The sequence below is a fragment of the Tympanuchus pallidicinctus genome, unplaced genomic scaffold, assembly GCF_026119805.1.
Source record: "Tympanuchus pallidicinctus isolate F22 unplaced genomic scaffold, pur_lepc_1.0 scaffold17, whole genome shotgun sequence".
NCBI lineage: Eukaryota > Metazoa > Chordata > Aves > Galliformes > Phasianidae > Tympanuchus > Tympanuchus pallidicinctus.
In genome coordinates, this window is record NW_026294690.1 from 6,484,468 (window position 1) to 6,504,121 (window position 19,654).

Sequence of the window (19,654 nt, forward strand, 5' to 3'; positions counted from 1 at the left end):
TGAAGTCTCCAACATGGCACGCAGAGTCCAGACTGCGATACGATGATGTGTCCTTCTTTGGAAAATATCCATATTTTTCAGTATTTCACATTGGGGACAAGATCATCCATGGAGCAAAATAAGCACTTCGTTTCTTTCCTAGTACTACAATTTCACAGTACTGCAAAACAAGGATAGTGGGAATACAGTAAGAAAAACAGCTCCAATAGTACTCTGGTCTGGAATAAAATTCTCATGAAGTACTGTAGAAATGCTGAGTGCTCCTCACTGAGGACTACTGTATTCAGGAACAATAGAGATAAAAGAGGTTTAAGAGACTCCATGCTAATGTGATAAACAACAAGTGAACTACTGCATCAAACAACTAAAAATGCTGGAATAAAATGAGATGCCCGGGTCACTAAAGTTTCTTGAAAATATATTTTAAAAGTAATTGTACTGACAGTTACCCACCATTCTTGTGTAATTCTTGTTTTGAGCTCAGGAAGAAGAAATTGTCCGTGGAAACAATAGATAGAAGAAATATTTGAAAAGATGCCCGTTATCACTTCAGATGAAATACCTGCTTCTGACAACTTAGTGCAAAACACCTGCATGAGACAAGACAGTACCAACACAGAGTTTAAAAGATCCTGAACACGGCGGCATCAGGTTGTAGTACTGCAAAGCTGACTGCCTCAGAACAGAGCCACAACATCTGACTTCTGGCACTCAGTCCCTGGGGATCACCAGCTTAAGCATTCTCAGGAGTTTCACTAAACATAAGCCCATTGTCAAACAGGGTCAGATTTATGCATAAGGGCTTACTTCTCCGTTAGAAATGTCTGGCGTGGTTGTAAGTCAAACAGATTGAAACTACTGAGAAGATGAGACATCTTGTATTTGGGAGTGTAAGCTGCAAAGAAGAATCAGTCCCTGAAGAGCACTTACTGTTATTTACACAAAGCAAAATCAACCCTTTGATTATTTTGTTTCTCTGTAGGAAAATCACACTGTACTGAACAAAAGTGAAAGACACTCCCTGGGTTTCTAGGGGTCTTGAAACAGCCTTTGCTCATCCAAAGCAAACACTGGAAAGCTTTCCACAGAGGTTGTAGGGTTGGATGGTGGTAGATGACTCTCTGAAGGCTGCAGCTTCTAACAAGATTTCTAACTAGGTGACAGTTTGCCCTGTCTCTTTTTTTCTTAAGCAACGTTAATCATCTTCATTTTTCCTTTGCTCTTACTGCACATTCATGTTTTTCTTTATATAATAATTACATATTCCATCCAATTGAATTACCTGATCCAACAGATGGAGTCTTTTAACATACGCTTCTTCTGTATGGAGCAGTTCATTTGCAATGTTGAATAGCTTTTGGGGCTCTGTACACTGTTAAGAAAAAAAAAAAGAAAAAAAAAAAAGAAGTTACAAATAACAGAATCCATCTGCTCCAGCAAAACTAACCTTCACCAACCGTCCTCCCTCCCATTTTCTCCAGGTCAAACGCCCTGCCGATAAGAAGCCCAAAGTGAAGGAGCTTAACACATTTCAGAATCTGCTCCACACTTCTCACCAAAGCATCAATTTGCCTTAGAGAGATTTTTTAAGCCATTTTCTGAAAGCTGGAGAGGACATCACTTTATTTCTTTGTGTTTTCATTTGATATGTTTTTCTGTTTTTCTGGTTTTTTTTTTGTTTTTTGGAAACATCCACTAAATCTGGAGATATATCTAGTTTATTTGATTACTGAGACATTAGACTGCAAATTAACAGTTCTCAATTTTTAACTTGGGTCATGCATACAAAAACAAACAGAAACTAGAAAAGACCTGTTTGGGCACACTTCACACTCCCTAGACAGTGCAAGGTTACTCTCTGCTATATTTCTATGAGCTCTGTGCAGCTTTAAACACTCACCAGTTTCAGCAGTGTAACTGAAATTACCCAGCAAAGCCCTACACTGTGCTCATTAAAATAAATAAATAAGAACTAAATCAAAAGCTTGAATACAACTAGGAGGCATAAACTTACTTCACCATTTAGCAAGAACTTACACAGACTCCACAGACTCTTGCTTTCCTGTGTGTTTAGAAATACCTGAATTAGGGTGACACCAGCTCTAGCTTTCTGACAAACTCTAGATACCTTTGAAGGTCTAGACTTCAAACTCCATGTCTACATGTAATCATATCAAAACTGTGTTCCAGACTTGAGGGCTGGTTGGTAGAAACAGGAGTACAACACTGGAAAGGGGCAGCAAGGATAGTAAAGGGTAAGGAAATTTCAATGGGCTGGAGCTGGGAAGAAGACAACTGTGATGTAGGTTAGAGAGATGTATAAACGGTTAATGGAACAGACAGCAACAGTTGGTGCAATTATTCACCATTGCTTGCATTGGAGAACTGACTGCATCAAATCAAACCACTGAAGTGCTACTTCAAGACCAAGAGCTGCTTCCCTAAGCACCACATCCCTGCGTGCACAGCCCTGGAGCACACAGAGCAGCAGGCAGCAAAGGTTCCCACAGGCTCACAAAAGGACAGACAAATCCGCAGAGAATGAGTTCAGCTGAAGTCAATTAAAAACAAAGCCTGCTTCTGCTCCAGGAAGCACCTGGGCCCCCAGCAGCAGCAGAGATTTCTGTCCCTAACACCTATCTCCATCTGCTTGCCAGCCCCTCACTAGACACACAACACGGCTAGAAAGTGTCACTGAAACTCTCTCTTTAAGCTTCTTCAATGCCATCTTGTTTTGATTACGTGCAAAGTTGAAAAGAAACAAATTGAAATTAAAAAACACATTCAGACAAACTGCTGTGCAACCAAAAGACCTGAAAGCCTTTTCAAAGCTAGCCATGAATCCAAGCAAACCAGGCCCACAGCTACCCTACACGAAATAAGGTACCACTTAGCTCAAGTACCTACAGCTCTGTGACAGAAGCAGCAACCAAGGGACAGTGAGGACTTTTGCTGTATTGGAAATGCTGGATTGAGTGACTATATGATATATGCTAATATTCTGTTAGAAAAGAAGACACAGCACAATGCTTTGAAGCCGTTATGGAGAAACACAGCTTATTACAGATTATAATGAAAGACACTGCTGGCCATTAAGATTCCAATAACTGGGATCTCTTGCTGAGAAGGAATTTACTTGCCAGATTTGCTGAGTGCCTGAATGAAAGGCACTGATGTCATCCGGCTGGCACACCAGCACCCAGAACATCCTCTGATTTGTTTGAGTTCTGAATTTGAAAAATAATTATTTTCAACCAAATACATTCGCTCTCGAAAGTAAATCTTTACATAGCACAGGCACTTTCTAACCTCCTGACCTTCACCATCTGCAACTGAGTTTATACTTACAAAAATCTTGCTGACATCTGCTCGAAGACTAAACGACGGCCGAGCACAATATCAGCCTGAGCTGAGCATTATGTTTTAAGGCAAGATCATCTTCAGCTGCTCCTTCTGCTAGTGGCAGACAAGCATGTTTTTCAGACAGATCTGCAACTTATTCACCTTTCAACTGACATAACGTTGTACTTAAAATAGTTGATGCAGTGAATTACGAGGACAGCCCAGCTCCAACCATCCTGCGTTGTGTTCTTGGAAGGACAGATTTGACACAGGCAGAGCTGTACAGCAGGGAATATGGACAACATATTTCATGGTCTGTGTTTCCTTCGTTTCGAAGGAAAACTAAAAGCATGCAAACTGAAATGCATTTATATTCCTTATGTAACAGCTTTATGTAAGTCTCTGTTCACATTTACTAACACAACTACAGTAAGACAGGAATCGAAAGAGTCCTGCTTGCTGAAGTAAACAGGCTTCAGCCTAATGACTTTGGCAACAAAGATGGCTGGGGGAAAAGAGTCCTCTTGTTGAGGTAACAAAGAAAGCAGAGACACAGCATGCCCAACCTAAGGGGATTTGAGACACACCTAACATCTCTAACGCTGAAGTGAACCAGTAGCAAGGAGAATCACAGAATCACAAAATGGCCTGGGTTGAAAAAGACCACAAATATCATCTAGTTCCAACCCCCTGCTGTGTGCAGGTCACCAACCAGTAGACCAGTCTGCCCAGAGCCACATCCAGCCTGGCCTTGAATGCCTCCAGGCATGGGGCATCCACAGCCTCCTTGGGCAACCTGTTCCAGTGCCTCACACACTGTGTGTGAAAAACTTCCTCCTAATATCCAACCCAAGCCTCCCATCTTAGTTTAAAACCATTCCCCTTCTCCTCTCCATGATCCACCCTCGAAAACAGCCGTTCCCTTTCCTGTTTATACGCTCCCTTCAAGTACTGGAAGGCCACAATGAGGTCTCCCCGGAGCCTTCTATTCTCTAAGCTAAACAAATACAGTTCCCTCAACCTTTCTTCATAGGAGATTTTGCATACTTCATACTTGATTTTGCACCAATTCAAAGGGGCGGGTATCTGGGGCTGTCACCGTCTCCAGCCTACTCAGAACAGGCACCTGGTAACAGGCCTCTGCTCATGCAGGTGGCTTTTATCAAACACACTCAGCTTAGAGTACAAACTGCACATGATCTGAGTGACTGCTACAGGGGACTGGTGAAACGCATTTAGCTTTGCTAATAGAGCCCTGCAGAAAAAGTGTGCCATTTACAAGGCATGTAAATGACATGGCAAATAAAATACTCAGCTTTCCACTTAAAATGAATTCTAAGCTCTTTTATTCTTTGTAAATACATTTTCCTCCTCCTTTGCCCACCATGACCACTTGGCAGGACCACAGTCCCACACGACAGCCATACAACCACTGCAGGACCTTTTCAGAGCAGCTGAGCTGGCGGAGTGACAAGGAAGATGAGAAAAGGGAAGTGTAGGTGCTTATTTGTGACACAGGAAGCTCACTGCAGTGCTTGGAACAGCAGTTGCGTGATGCTCTTTCACTTCTGCGTTGAAGGTCCAACAGTTCGTTTTCAGCTTTACTTGTGTCCATAAAACATTTTAAAATAAAGGAAATGCACCACCAGCACGAGGTTCTCATAAAAGGGCAGATTTCCACCTGCAGTGGGAGTACATCTGCACCCACAAACACGTAAATTTGCCAATCACAGACACAAAGTGAGTAACAGCAGACACTGTTGTGCAATGAAGGGCCCCAAGCACATCAGCGCTTCCTGAGAGTCTGACCAGCTGCCCACCAGGTGCCAGGCACTGGGAGAAGGGGCTGCAGGCATTGCCCTCCTTCAAGCTGTGGCTGCCTGGAACAGGGTGGTGGGCTCAAGCCAACCTGTTGCCCTCCCTCCTCTGCAGAAGGTCCCAAAAAGACCATAGACAACTTCCTAAGCGAAAACGTTAAAGCAATATGGAAAAGTCGTTGTATTGTAGGGCTTTTTTGTAGTGCTGAGATCTTACTTTATTCAGCATATTCAACGAAAGTGAAGACGAGAACATATCCGATTTTTCTTAACTTGCGCTCTATGACTGGCTACACTGGTTCGCTCAGTGGCTAACTTGTGCAGGTTCATCTAAAGGCTTGCAAAGTATCACTGAATCAGGAAACAAGACAGAAAGTTCCCAGACAAAGCTCTCCCACTAACCTGCTGTAAGCCAACTGATGCACCAAATCAGGAGGCCTCCACAGATTCTCATAAGAAAACGATTACTTTGGCCACACTCCCTAGTGTCAAATCAGGAAGTGAAGATAATCACTTCATATCCTCTTCAAGGCCAAGTCAAAATCTTTTTTTCCCAAATACATGTGGAGATAATCTTACCCAGAGGTCTGACTTTCAGGACTGCAGGTCACGTTTTCCAACACAAACTGCACTGTGAAATCAGAAGCACAACTCCAGCTAGGTACAGGCAGAACAGGAACACGTCAGTGACTGTACGAGGCCCAGGGGGGCTCTCCATTATCAGCATTATTTTACACAGCAGGTTCTCATGAAGCGGGACAGATGGAGAAAGGCATTTTTTTATGATTATTAATGAGCACACGTTACTATTAGTGAAAAATATCTGAACAAAAGGACACAAGAAAGCATTACCCATCTCAGCAGCATCACTCCACTGCTCCCAGGCAGTGGTGGTCAGCAGAACCTTGGATGACAGAGGCTGCAAAGCATGACAGCTCTTCAGTCATGCTTTTGTCATTGCTTTTTTTGTACCCATCAAGGCTAACGTACCTCAGTTCTCAGTGCTCCTGACATTTTCTGAAACATTATCAAGACTAATAAGCTCCCCTTGTTCAGTCTCATTCTGATAAAAGATTGCTGGAAATCCCAGCAAGTCACTCCTGTGATTTAAAACGTATCTCAATAATTGTGTGCTAACAGTGAGATCTGTGAGCTTGCGCTGCAGACTCCCAAAGGAAGCCACACCACACTGCAGAGCTGAACCCAGACTAAATAAAACAATGCAAGTCATCCATCAGGCAGCATGACTTCACCAGCCAAGGGATGTGTGAAAGCTCGGGTGATAGACAGCGCTCCGAAGTACAAATCTAGAGAGGAGAAAAGCAAATACGATTCTTTTTCTACTAATGTTTATTCATGAACTTCGCTTAACGCAATACCCCAGGAATCACTGAGCCATCGTTAAATCATTCTGCAGCTGTACTTCCCATGCATCCTCCTCCAACTACAACAAAGCTCTCTGGAAAACGTGACTGTTTCATGAGAGTGCTGGTTACCTCTGCCGCGCAGCTGCAGCCCGGTACCGGCAGCGGGAAAGGGGAGGCAGGAACAAAGCCCTGACACACAGCCTGCCCTGGGACAGCCCGGGTGGAAGAAAGGCTCTCTCCTGCTCACACACCAACATGGGTGCTCACTGAGCTCTTCCTCCCAGCCGTTCTGGCATGTTGCTTTCTGGAAAACTCCCCGCTTTCTTAAGGGTGATGTGAACTCAGGGCAACCACATAACAAGGCAGCTTCAAACTGAATCATGCTTGTTGGAAGCCATGGCTCTGTACCCTTACAGACTCACTCTGCAGCATCCAGATTTGCATCAGAACCAAAGGGCAGACTGAAAGGGTGCTGTGAACATGTAACACACCAGTTGGCTACACCTGATCTTGAGCTGGTGCACACTGCGTCCCCAGAAGAGGGCACAATCCTTACACTGAAGGAGAGGCAGCATGTCTTTAAGCCTTTCCCCACACGTGGCCATAAAACTGGGCTCACATCTTGTGGTCAGTGTCAAAACAGCCTTCTCAAAACTGAAATCAACCCAAACTGCAAGGATAGACCTGAAGTACATCACATTAATGTCACACCTGTCCTCCCGTACTCATTCAGATGAGAAGTCCCAATAGGAAAAAAAGGAACACAGAGCATTTCCTCCTCTAAAGATTTTGCCCTTTTAGAAATTCATTAAGAACCCTACTAACAAATATGATCATGTAACTCAGTGTTTAATTACATTATTTCACACTATATGGACATTTAGCCTAAGGAACACTATTTAAAAACAGCCATCAAAACTCCAATGTCTTAGACCAGTAATTATTTGTAATATTTATCAGTAAAACTCTTCTTAATGACACTGTAAAGTATTCCACTTGGGCTTGCCGCAGCTGCTTTTATACTGCATGCCTAACTTGAAAAGGAAATCTAATACCCAGATTAAAGAATCATTCCAATCATTATTCATCATTTTCTTGCTGATATGTTGCAAGTAATAATTTTTAAATAATACTTTAGTTGCACAAATACCTATATACATATATTATGAAGATAAAATAATTGAATGATTTCATAGTATACGTGTTTATGTATGAAGATACACATAAAGGAAAGCGAACAGCAGCAGACCAGAAGCCATGCACTGTGATGGTGACGCCTGTGATGTGAGATGTAAATGAGCTTACACTAGTGGAATACTGAAGAGATACCAGATGTTAATGGACACAAACTAAGTTTTAGCAGATGGTAATAAGAATCTCTCCCACTAATAGCTTTCTGGAGGATCCCCCACACCGATTTCTTGCATACAACACACATTTCCCTTGGCAGTGCAGACCAGTAGTCCTGCTGGATCCCATCTCATATTGCCATGGATTATTCCTGCGCAGGACGCGGGCTGCCTGCCCTGCAGCCTTCCTGCCCAGCTGACAAGCTGCTCCTCTGCCATCCCCACCAGCTACCAAGTGAGACTGCAGATCTGCAGGCAGGCAAATGAGATCACATCCTCTACATATACAGCAAGCACCCAGGTTTGCCAAGCAGACCCAGCTCTCATGGCCCTCACTACTCCCCAGTCTGCAGGATGCTTTATGGTGTTCCAGTCCACAAGTCCTAACAAATGGTGGCAGGGGTGAGCAATAAGAACTGTGCTCAGGCTCCCTCCTGGATAGAGACCCTGGAGATCCTGACACCTGAGCTGAGGCTCTGCTGTACTTTGGAGCCTCTAGGATGAAACACTACTAGCTGAACAAATGGAAGTTGGTGCAATTAGGATGGAAAGTGTCAGTTCCTTTACAAGGATACAAGCAACTTTCACTTTGACAAGGACTACTTGCCAAAATAAACTCTCAAGTTTTGCTTTCAGGTCAGCTATTTCTGTGACACCAATGGTATCCATGACACCAAAATCACAGTTTGCATCCTTTCCTCTTGCTGAACTCCCACTGGTACCTGACAGACTTAAGGGAATTCATCTGAGTCTGTGGTACTTGGGTCTGCCAATATGCAGCATGCTCCAGGCAGGCAGCAACTCCCACCTCATGCACACCCAGGCAGCAACTGGGCAGCAGGAGAAGGAGAAGTCTCTTTGAGAGACTGATTCTTAGTTACGCAGCACTTTGGCAATATTAAGCCTCACTTCTTTCTGTTGTCTAACAGAACCATCAGTGTAAAGGTAGGGTGGTAAAACCAGTCAATTTCAACGAGTTTAACATGCACCAAAATTGCAAAAGGAGCAGCAATTAAGGATTGGATGGGCAACACCTGTCCCAGGCAACAATGCTGGTGTTTGAGCCATGTGAATGGAATGTGACTCTAGTCACACAAGCCTGAGCTTGTAATAAAGAGAAAGGGCAGCAGCATAAAGCAGTGCATTCACTGGAGAAGTTCCGGGGCTTTTCGTACCTTCCTGGAGGTGTGTTTGTCTCAGCACACTGTCAGCTTGGAAAAAAGGGGGACATCACAGAGCTTTAATTTTACTCTGAAGTTAAAGCTGTCAGCACTGAATGACAGAACTTCAAGCACATCACAGACTTGCATACAATTTCATCACTCTGTAATACTCACTGGTTGATCTGATCTAGGAGCTACCAAATGAGTTTAAACTGTCACCTCTCCCAGAGGGACAAACTCTTGACGTGCATAACTCAGGATTTATTCTGTGACCTCAGCAGAACCACTCCATTCACACTGAGATGTGAGCACTACAATTCACTAGTCTGGTTGTTAGTGCTCATGGTATTGTTCTGAACACAAACCGTACTCTCATGATGTCCAAATGAAAAACAACCCAAACACAAACAAACAAAAAAAGAAAAAAAAAATCAAGAAGGGGAATATTTTGCAGACATATTGCTTGAAGCATCTTGTTTTCCTGTGATGAAAAGTCTAACCTATTTTTAAATGTAACTGTCCTGATAAACAGAAAATCAAAGGAATGCCATTAACGTTAAACAGATGCAGCAAACATACAACAGCATGGACCCCCTTATTTTCCACAAAATACCCTCAAAATAACTTTTTGCATTCAAAAAGTAGCCACACTAAAAGAATCCCAGGCTTCTTTAAAAAAAAATTATGTATATATATACACTGCTAAGTGAGATTTCCAATGTGAATGTCCTTCCAGAATATAATGCCCCGACCCTGGAAGATTAACTATCCAATTAGCATGTCATCTCATGGAGTCCCACTGCAAACAACGTGATCTCGTAAGTAGGAGCCAAACCTGCACAAATTCAAACAAAAAACACAGGGTCCAAGTCTTTACCTACAAATGGAACTTCAGTTTTAACAACTTGTCTCTGCCTCTGATGCACTCTCATAAGAAGGAGCCTTTTAAATTAAGACTGGAAACCTTTCTAACAGATACAGTCTAGAAAAGGAACAAGCTATGACCCAAACTGAGCAGGAAATCAATGTCTGTCATGATCCTCTGACATAAGAGCAAAGAAAAAATCCCAAACACAGAAAAGTGGTGCAAGGGATCTCTGAAAGAGTCAGAAACAGGCTTCAGTAAAGTAACATTAAACCTCCTTACCTTGTTTATATCCATATACTCTAACTTTGGCACTTCCGCTGTTTCTTGTTCCTCGCTACTTCCTTCATCAATATCACTGTCTTCATCCTGTGTGGAGTCTCTCTTCTGCTCTGCAGAGGAAGATTTGGTGCCCTTTTTGTCAGGTTCCATCTCCCCCGGATTCCCAGACACACTGGGCTTCTTCTGCTCTGCACCTTCTTCGTTGGGGAAAGTTTCCCCTGCCACGCTACAAGAAGGGCTGTCAATGCCACTGTCTCTGTTGGGAATTTTACCATTACCGTTCAGTTCTGCAGTTGAGTCTTTACTGCTAAGCTCTCTAGAGGGTTCTTTGCTCACACTCACAGCAGTACAGTCTTCATGGCTTTTGTTATCGCCTATGCTTAGCTCTTTAATTTTCATTATGTCTGTGTTGGATAGATCCGCACCGCACGGCACGTCTGGCTCATTTTCATCTGCTTCACTTTTTTCATTTGTTGAACAGCCGCTGGAAGCTACCATGTCACAGTCACACGAGCTCGACTGTTTGGATGAGTCCAGGCCTGGTTCCATCTTAAGAGCTAAATTCAGCTGGTTCCTTTGAAGAATATGTACAGGTTGCCTGCAGGTGAAGAGAAAGCACCCCAGCCATTCACATTAACAATGAGAGCTTTCAAAAGCACCTCAAAAGAGACTGGGCCTGATTATCATTTGTTTCAAGCCACATTTCTTACAGCCCCCTGACAATACCAGGAGGCTGTGTACAGACACTGCTGTAACAACATTCACCCAATATTCAGATAAAAAACACACCATTCCTAACCATAAGTTACCATCAGAATCCCAAATCTTTAACACTCCCCACCTTGCCCTGAAGTACAGTTTGGTTTGAACATTTGGGGCAAGAGGAATCATCTGTTAAAAAAAGCATTTGTTTATGGGTTTGTTTAAACAGGAACTCACTTTCTTCAAGAGAACAAAGTCTTTGTGGCAAGTTATTTTCTGTCATAGAGGGGACCTTTTTTGAAGCACAAGAAAGCATTACTTCTTCCTATCTGAAAGAGACCTTACTAGATTTACCCAGGTGGTAACACGCTAAAGGGCACAAGTACAGTGTCTCTGTCTCCATTCTCTCTTTATGAAAACAATCATTTAGGTCCAACAGCCAAGTTTAGTCTTGAAGAGAATTTTCACGTGTTCATGAAATGAGCTGTTTTGTACATCAGCTCTGACCCCATTCAATGTTTCATACTTAAAGTTTCTAAGGAAACTGTTATACACTCTGCCATTTCAAAATACACTGACACTGAACTATCCCCCACCTCTAAGCAGCAATGCAACAGTAAGCCTGACACTGAGTCTTAAGCAGAGAACTCAATTATTTCGTATCACAGTAATCAATTTCCTATAATGCAAAAACAAGTCAACTTACTAAAAGCAGACTCTGAGCTACTCACTTGTGGGAGAGCACTCAAATTCAGCAGATCTTACACTCCAAGTTACAAACTATAACCACTGCAATATATAGTTTAAAAGGTACAATAACATGTTTACCTAATACTTTCAAATTTCTCAATGAGAGTGTTGACTCCTGCCGATATTGGTACTTCCTCCTCTCCAGGCGCTAAGCTCCTTGATGACTTGGGATCAGCTGGTAAAGGCCGAGAAGGTGCAGGAGGAATTCTTTCTTGCCCAGGCTTGAGGTGGACAGGCTTAGGAGGTACTAATAAAACAGGAGGAAAAAACAGGAGGATAAATCTTCATCTTCTTTATCTTAAACTGGAAAAAAAAATGCAGGCACGCGATGCAGAATGAGGGATATCCATTCTTTCAACCTTCATAAATTACACTCAGCGCAGTCCCAAACTATTCCTTACACAAAAGCAAACTGTTGTACACTAAAGAAAAATGATGGTCTTCTATTTTGCATCTCTCCAGTTGTATAAAACGAACAGTGAGGCTCGCTGAAATTTACCGCTTCCTTGTTACCAAACAGGATGCACAGCTCGCACTTCGTTCTTGCAAATAGGCTCACCATCTCAACCACGCCACCGAGTTTCCCCTCCCATGACTTCTCAAGACTCCAGCACTCTGTTCAATCTCTTATGTCGGGGAAAAAAAAAAAAAGGAAAAAAAAAATCTGAACCAAAACAACCCACCACAGAAACAATCCCACCATGGATTTCAGTGCCTTCTATTTGCTTGGCCAAAAAACCCACAAGCAGAACATAATAGCTTTTCTTCCTTTCATTCTCCCTCCCCCATGTCTTCCGTGGTGTAGTCTTCATAAATTTCCTTCCTCTTTTGCTTCTACATTGAGTTATATACTATATAAATAAAACACATTGTGAGAACGTGTACATTCTGCTTAAGAATTCATCGGGAGGCAAAGGTGCAAAGTTAAATACAGTATTTAAAAAAAACAGTAATTAAAATATATATATATTCAGCTCTTACATTGTTTGCAGAGTAAAGGGTTTTGGAAATACGTAAGCAGTAACCCATGGCAACAGGTTCACGTGCTGCTACAGTTTCAGACAGAGAAAGCAGCCACATAGTAGCAGACGTTACAGTAGAAGGTAGGAAAACTGGCAGTGTGATTACTCCCAAATGTGCACTGCTTGGAGCACTGCTGCCTAATGATCCCATCTGGGCTATTCAAGGAATTAATACACAAATGGGGGAACTCTACAAATGTATTTCTTAAACATTGTTTTCAAGAGCAATGTATTTCAAGCATTTCCAATTTTTAAATAGTCAACATGGCGCATGGGTGTTATGAGATTAACACTGTAATGAAGCTTTAATCAGCAACTGTTCTAAGTGTAATTTCAGCGTTACTTTCTTGACGAGGCTACAGCTGAGACGTACGGTCCCAAGAAGTCAATCTCTGTTGTCCCTACCCTGCAGAATGCTGACTGTTTCAAGCTCCAGATCAGCCTACGGTCCTCCCTCCTCTGGCTATGGACAGTCACTGTCTGAGGTCAGTGATGATGAATGGCTGGAGCCTTTGAGCTCTGCACGCAGTCAGCATTAAAATTATCTAAGTGACTGAGGTCGCTTTCCACCAAAGAATAAGATCAAACCTAATGATTTGAGCTCTAATGGGATGCTTCGCATAGGATGACTGCCTAGGCAGTACGCAAAAACATTTGGAATTCTTGTCTTAAAATGAAGATGTTACAGTTCAATTTTGAAAACTTCACCACAAAACCTGTTTTACACACACACAAAACAGTCAAGCAGGAAAAGAAAATTATTATTGCATCATATAGGTGCGTCATGCAGCAGCTACAAAATAACCTACCCTACATTTCCTGTTAGGTTCTTAAGAGCTTAAAACTGGGTTACAACACTCTGCAGGTGAACTTCACTGCATCTGTGATACGATAAGGTGTAATAAAAAGAAGGAAAATAAAAAGTAGTCCCTTTGGTTAGTTCTGAATTCTGGTATTTACCAAGGTAATTTGGAGGAAAAGATGAATCAGCACAGGGGCAAAGATCCTGCCTTTCTTAAACACTGCTTACAAAACAAAACATTAACCACAGATGTCTACTGAAAAGTTGACACAAAGAACCTACGTCCAGAATTTCAAGGAAGTGGTATTACTTGTCACAGTATCACAACAGCCAGGCAGCTCGTTGTCCAGCCAACAAGCAGGTATCTAGTCATAACTCAACAGAGAAGACAAAATAAAGTCCACATTAAACTAATCTGCAAAAAGTGTTCACACCATATTGCCGATTTCCACTCTCAAGTCCATTAAATGACATGGCAAACATTTGTTACCCCTCATGCATTTTACATACATTTAAACTAAAAATCATTTTAAACTCCTACAACAGCAGTAACTGATAGATCTGCATACTGAAAAAAAACATAACACCAGATGAGCTCCTCTGTACCTGCACTGTCATAATAAGTACTAAATGAACAGTCAATCCTATAAAAACCCAAAGCTGCTGCTTGCACATGTGGGTGCAGAACCCGCAGATGGAGCTCAGCCACAACCACCATCGCCCTCCTGTTCCATTCTAGAGGCACCAGTGTTGTTTTGTCTCTCTGCACTGAACTCCCCTCTGCCTTGCACGCTCATTCCACAGGCCCAGCCACAGAGCACAGAACCTGGGTGAAGCTCTCAGTGCCCAGCTTGCACATAGACAGGCAAAATGGTGGAGAAAGGGAAGAAAGGCAGCTGTGGAGAACAGTTAGTGTCATGGGATGTGTTTCAGGTGGTGGCTGAGAGCTGAAGCCACGTGCTGGAATGGCTCTTCCCCAGCCTTCCTCCTGAAGGTTTTACGTAGCAACTCAGTGTTGCGTGGAGGAAGCAGAAACCAAACAAGATACACTGCCTTTGTTGCAAAATAAACAAGTGAAATAACGAGAAGCAGAGGGACAGAAATAGAAAACGGGAAGACATGGTTAAATATCCGGGAGAAGTTACAGCCCAGGGCTGGCCCATACCTGGCTGGCCCATAAGAGCAGGGAGTAAGGACCCCTCCCTCACCTCATGGCAGGGAATAAGGATCCTTCCCTTAGCATGACTAGAGCATCTCAACCACCGTGTTACTTCAGGCCTCCCAGCCCACAGGTTGTCCATCTCACAATAATGCCAAGGGTCAGTACACACTTGGTAGGTGATCTGATGAAGGCTTTCCTATCAAATCATCCCAGCAGTGGTGGGCTTGTCACAGCTTGCAAGGAGTTACGTGCTGTGATTTGCACTCACAGTATGTATGTCTAGATGATACATATGTATATTTAAATACAGACACTTAAATATATATAGTTTATATGATTTCAAAGTGCGTGTACATAAATACATAAACAACATTTATAATTTTATGTATCTGTATATGATAAGTCAGACTATGAAGAGCTATTCCCTGGGAAGCAAATACAGACAAAAAAAATAAAGAAAAAAGAAAAGAAAACATGACCCAACAGCACACAGCCTCAGGTAGCATTAAAGCAAGCTGTTCCTGGAGTCTCTGGTAGTGATGCCAGCACGTTCCACTCAACAAATCAACAAGAAAGAGCTTGAATGAAGAATCCATGTAACTCTAGGATAAAAGCTTTGGGAATAAAAGTTCTTGCCTAAAAATGCCATCAAAAACTGGACGGAAGATTCATGTATGAATCATGAATGATTCATGAAGAAAGGCTGAGTGAACTGGGTCTGTTCAGCCTTGAGAAAAGAAGACTGAGAGGGGACCTGATCCAGGTCTATAAATATCTGAGGTGTGGGGAGCAGAATGGCGAGGCCAGACTGTTTTCAGTGGTGAGTGGAGACAGGACAAGGGGAAACGGCTGGAAACTGCAGCATAGGAAGTTCTGCACAAATGTGCGCAAGAACTTCTGTACAGTGAGGTGACGGAGCACTGGAACAGGCTGCCCAGGGAGGTGGTGGAGTCTCCTTCTCTGGAGATGTTCCAGACCTGCCTGGATGCCGACCTGTGCGACCTGCTGTAGGGAACCTGCTTTGGCAGGGGGTTGGACTCGATGATCTCTGGAGGTCCCTTCTAACCCCTACAATTCTGTGGTTCTGTATTTTACAAGGAAATGCACCACACTGTTACTATTACTTTTTTAGAGATGGCCACCAAGATAAGCAAGGATAGTTTAAGGAGAAATGTCAACCTAAACACAGGCAATTTAATACACACTGACAACAGTTGGGGGAACTGTTTCTGTCCCATGACTATTTTCGTATTTGTTATTTTGATTATTTCACTTTTCTAGAGGCAAGAAACATTCTCCTATCTTTCCTTAGCGTACAAACTATGAAGGTAACAAACTATTACTTCTAAGGGACAGAAACCATTTCAAATTTACAAAGTCAATAAAAGTGAAGAAAAAAAACCTTTACCATCTCCCAACCTTGCAAAAGATCGTACATACTGTCCTCTACTGTTACATGTACGTTAACTGCAGATACTGTTTAAAGGTAGTTTTATTATAAAGAATATAAGTGAAACAATAACACCACAAATTTTAAGATGAAGCAGAGTCTCCCAGGAAGATGAATGGCACTTCTACAACTACATCTTGTAATACTTACACAAATCACACAAATACTTTGTAGTTTTGTGTAACTTGGCACACTCTGAGCCAGTAGGTCTGATTTTCAAATATTGGGTACTGTGTGACAAATTCCCATGGGATGTCTGACTGGGACTTGTTTCATGTTAGGTTACTTTTACAGCAGCATAAAGAAGCCCAGTTAGCTGGGTTCTGTCTAAAAGAATAATAGCAAGAATAACTATTCAAGAAAGCATTGTACCGTTGGGTCATCTACTTCATTGAGTCTGGCAGGACTGTGGAATTAACACAGCCCACATATCTCCTGGAAGTGATGAGTTTAGTTTATTTTTCATTTTTAAAATACATTAATTCTATTCTGGCATTTCCTGTTGCTACATGTATTTCTTAAAACGAATGGAAAACAGATCCAGGTTTAAATAATAAGCTATTCTAAACACTTTAAAAAAAAACTAATGACAGAGAATGAAAACAATATTGCTAAATTAAATTTAGATTTCACAGCTATATGAGGTATAGTAATAGTAAAGGGAATGTAAATCAGTAAGTTAAGCAATCAATTTCTTCTTGAAGGCTTCCCAAAGATGCCTCTAAAACTGGAAAGATAATACAACCCTCCTACTTGTATCGGAACCTCAGAGCACAGAATAAGTACTTTGCTTTGACTTAAAATTTAGAAAAAATAATTTTAAAATGTCACATATGACAGAAGCTTGCAGAATTGCTAAGAGGTCAAAGCCACTTGCCTTGGGGTTTCTGCAGAGGATGCATTTTGGCCAGTGGAGTTTTGGGTTTGGGCTTCCTTCCAGTCTGATGGATACATTGCGCCGGGCTGATATGTTGCAGTTCCCCACATGCTTCCAATGCTGGATTTGAGTCAATGTGACATTTGATTTGAAAAGGAGAACAAGGGCAACCTAGAAGGAAAAAAAAGAAAAAAAGCAACATTTATTTCCTTTTATTAATCCTGGAGAAAATGTATGCTAGTTCTAGAAGCACATCGTTCTCATCATATCCTAAGGAAAGGGGCTAGAAGTGCAAGCCATTCACTCAACCAGTCTGTCCAGTTTCAACCTCCATACTGAAGTAGTTGCCTAGTTCCAGTCACCAGGAATTTTGGTAAAGTTAATAATTAATTTACTTTTTTTTTTTTTTTTTTTTTTTTTACAACAGACACCCAAAATAAAAGAGTAAATATAAAAAAGCAATTTCAGGAAGATTCCTCCAGTCAGAAATAGAGGTATAACGTCATGCTATTTGGTAAAATAAACATAAACAAGCAAGAAGCATCACCTAAGTTATGGTGAATGTGTCCCATGTGCGTGGGAATGGTACAAGCTCCACTCCTTCAGAGATGTAATCAGTCAAGCTGTATTTTGCTGCTATTTACTATTCGCCCTTACACAAAATATTAGCATGCTCCCAAAAGGCTGCAGTCTAAAAGATCCCATTAAGATATGATCCAGTGGGAAAAGAGAGAAAGGTGTGATGAATGTTTGCTTGCCTTTTAATTCCACATTCTCAATTCATTTTCTGTGGGTACTGTGGAAAACCCATATGCTCACTTCCACATGGTGGATACTTCTTTTTACACTTCTCTTGTAACAAGTCTCCAGGAACATCAAATCTTCAAACTACCTTTGATAGTGTGTCATATAAGAAGGCATAAAAGTGGTTTTAAAAGGCTGTGGTTTAAAATTGCTGCAAATGAACGCAGGAATATATTGGCTTCCAGTAGGATGAAAAAGTGGAAAACCTATCTGATGTAGAAATGTGAATGCCAATCCATAAATCAATAGCAAAGGGAACTTGACAAATTCCTGTTTTGAAGTAGACTAGCTAATTGCCCAGCACCCTTCAGGAGAGGGAGCTGACCTGCCCCACGTAGAAAGGATTCATCTGAAGGTGAAAATCAATCTTAGCCTTCCTGTGATGTGTTCGACAACACAGCATTAGCCTCACAAATGCAACCTAGTCTTGGTTAGATTTACAGTAAGATCAAAAAACTGAAACAACGAGCACCTTCACCCACAGCAACTGAACGATCCTGGGTTTACACTAATGGTATTAAATCAGGATGTGACCTTTGGGATCATGACTTTGAAACCTGAGCCTCACGGACTGCTTGGGAAGATTAGCTGATGCTGAAACTTTTGCAGCAGTACGGGTTTAAAGAAAAAAAAAATCATAAGATATTAATGTTGCTGACAAAAATAGATACAGACAGCACAAATATATTGCTCTGCAACCCAAATATACAACCCTGAATTCCTTGTCACGGCCGCCAGTTACTGCTGCTGAAGCTTCATTAGCATTTCCACTACTGAATCTGCTTTTTAGCACACTTAAGATCAGCTATTAAGACACGCTTCTATTAGAAACCAGACATTTATAAGCACTAGGTTTTATTCAAATATGATTTCACTTATCAGGAAAGTGCAGTGAAAGCAGAATAGATTGTTAGAGCAGATTAACAGATTATTTCAAACAAATCATCACAGAAGGAGCTTATGCAGCTGCCCCAGCTCTGGGTACCAAGAGCTCTCCGTGACAACAGCCATGCCGTGACGCGGCAGCTTTCAGGGCAAGGACAATCTCCTTCCCATTCTCAGTAGCTCAACACAGCAAGAAATTAAAACCACGCACATGAGAAAAGCTGTAATTCAATAAAATATAAACGGCAGCATACAGAAGAGCCCCGAGTGCTTCAGCAGGAACTGGTGATGGTGGATGGGTGGCAATCCTGGATTTTCTGCACGTGCATTCGTTTCTAAGAATGACTTGAACAACCCAACTCTCAGTGGGTGTTTGTACCTACAGCAGCTCCCTCCTACAGCAGAATCCATGCAAACAATCGTGGTACAAAATCTCCTGATGAAGGCAAATGCCTTCGTCCTGCCCAAAGCGAGCTCTGAACTTGGCTCCACTTGCTCCAGCACTTGTGTTCAGAGGCACTTCCAGAGCAAATACTTTGCAAAGCCTTACTACTTCCCATTAAAAACACCTTTTAAAAAATATATATATATATCATCTTCCAAAAATACAGCATTTTTGTACCATCTTGTATATTGCTTACATGTTGCTGCTGTTCACCTACTGCCTGCACTTAACCTTCACAAATATTGATGACACACCTAAGGAGCAAGTGAGGAAGCAAAGCAGAAAATAAAATTGATAAGGTCTGAAAAAGATGAGAAACTTGGAAAGCCACAAGCACCTAAAGCACAAAATGTAGTGCTGGCCATAAATCAAGAAAAATATGCATGGATGAAACCACAAAAGTAGCTTTCATTCTTTTTTATTTAATCTCAGCCAAGATGGTTCCCTCTTTTCATCTCTGATGTGGCCCCTAAGGACTGCTTTTTGCACACAAGACAAAAATCCACTTTCTTCACATATTTTTTCAAGCACTATAAAATGATCTGTGAAAACAAGATTTACTGGATTATT

General features: G+C 41.9%; 1 protein-coding gene across 4 annotated transcripts in view; it reads right to left on the reverse strand.

Moving 5' to 3' along the window:
- The window catches only part of FGD3 (FYVE, RhoGEF and PH domain containing 3), a 100,547-nt gene that overhangs the window by 30,595 nt on the left and 50,298 nt on the right, over positions 1-19,654 (reverse strand). For 3 of the 4 annotated variants that reach the window (XR_008205602.1, XM_052678467.1, XM_052678468.1), the window contains exons 2-6: positions 16,951-17,121; positions 11,716-11,884; positions 10,186-10,783; positions 1,283-1,372; positions 454-590 (exon numbers count right to left, since the gene is read on the reverse strand). Coding sequence is in view for 3 of the 4 variants with exons in the window: in XM_052678467.1 (XP_052534427.1) it covers positions 454-590; positions 1,283-1,372; positions 10,186-10,783; positions 11,716-11,884; positions 16,951-17,121 (1,165 nt within the window). In the remaining variant the exon portion in view is untranslated. Of the gene's footprint in view, positions 1-453; positions 591-1,282; positions 1,373-10,185; positions 10,784-11,715; positions 11,885-12,320; positions 12,343-16,950; positions 17,122-19,654 lie in introns of those variants that run through there. The other variant, XM_052678469.1, reaches the window with a different exon arrangement.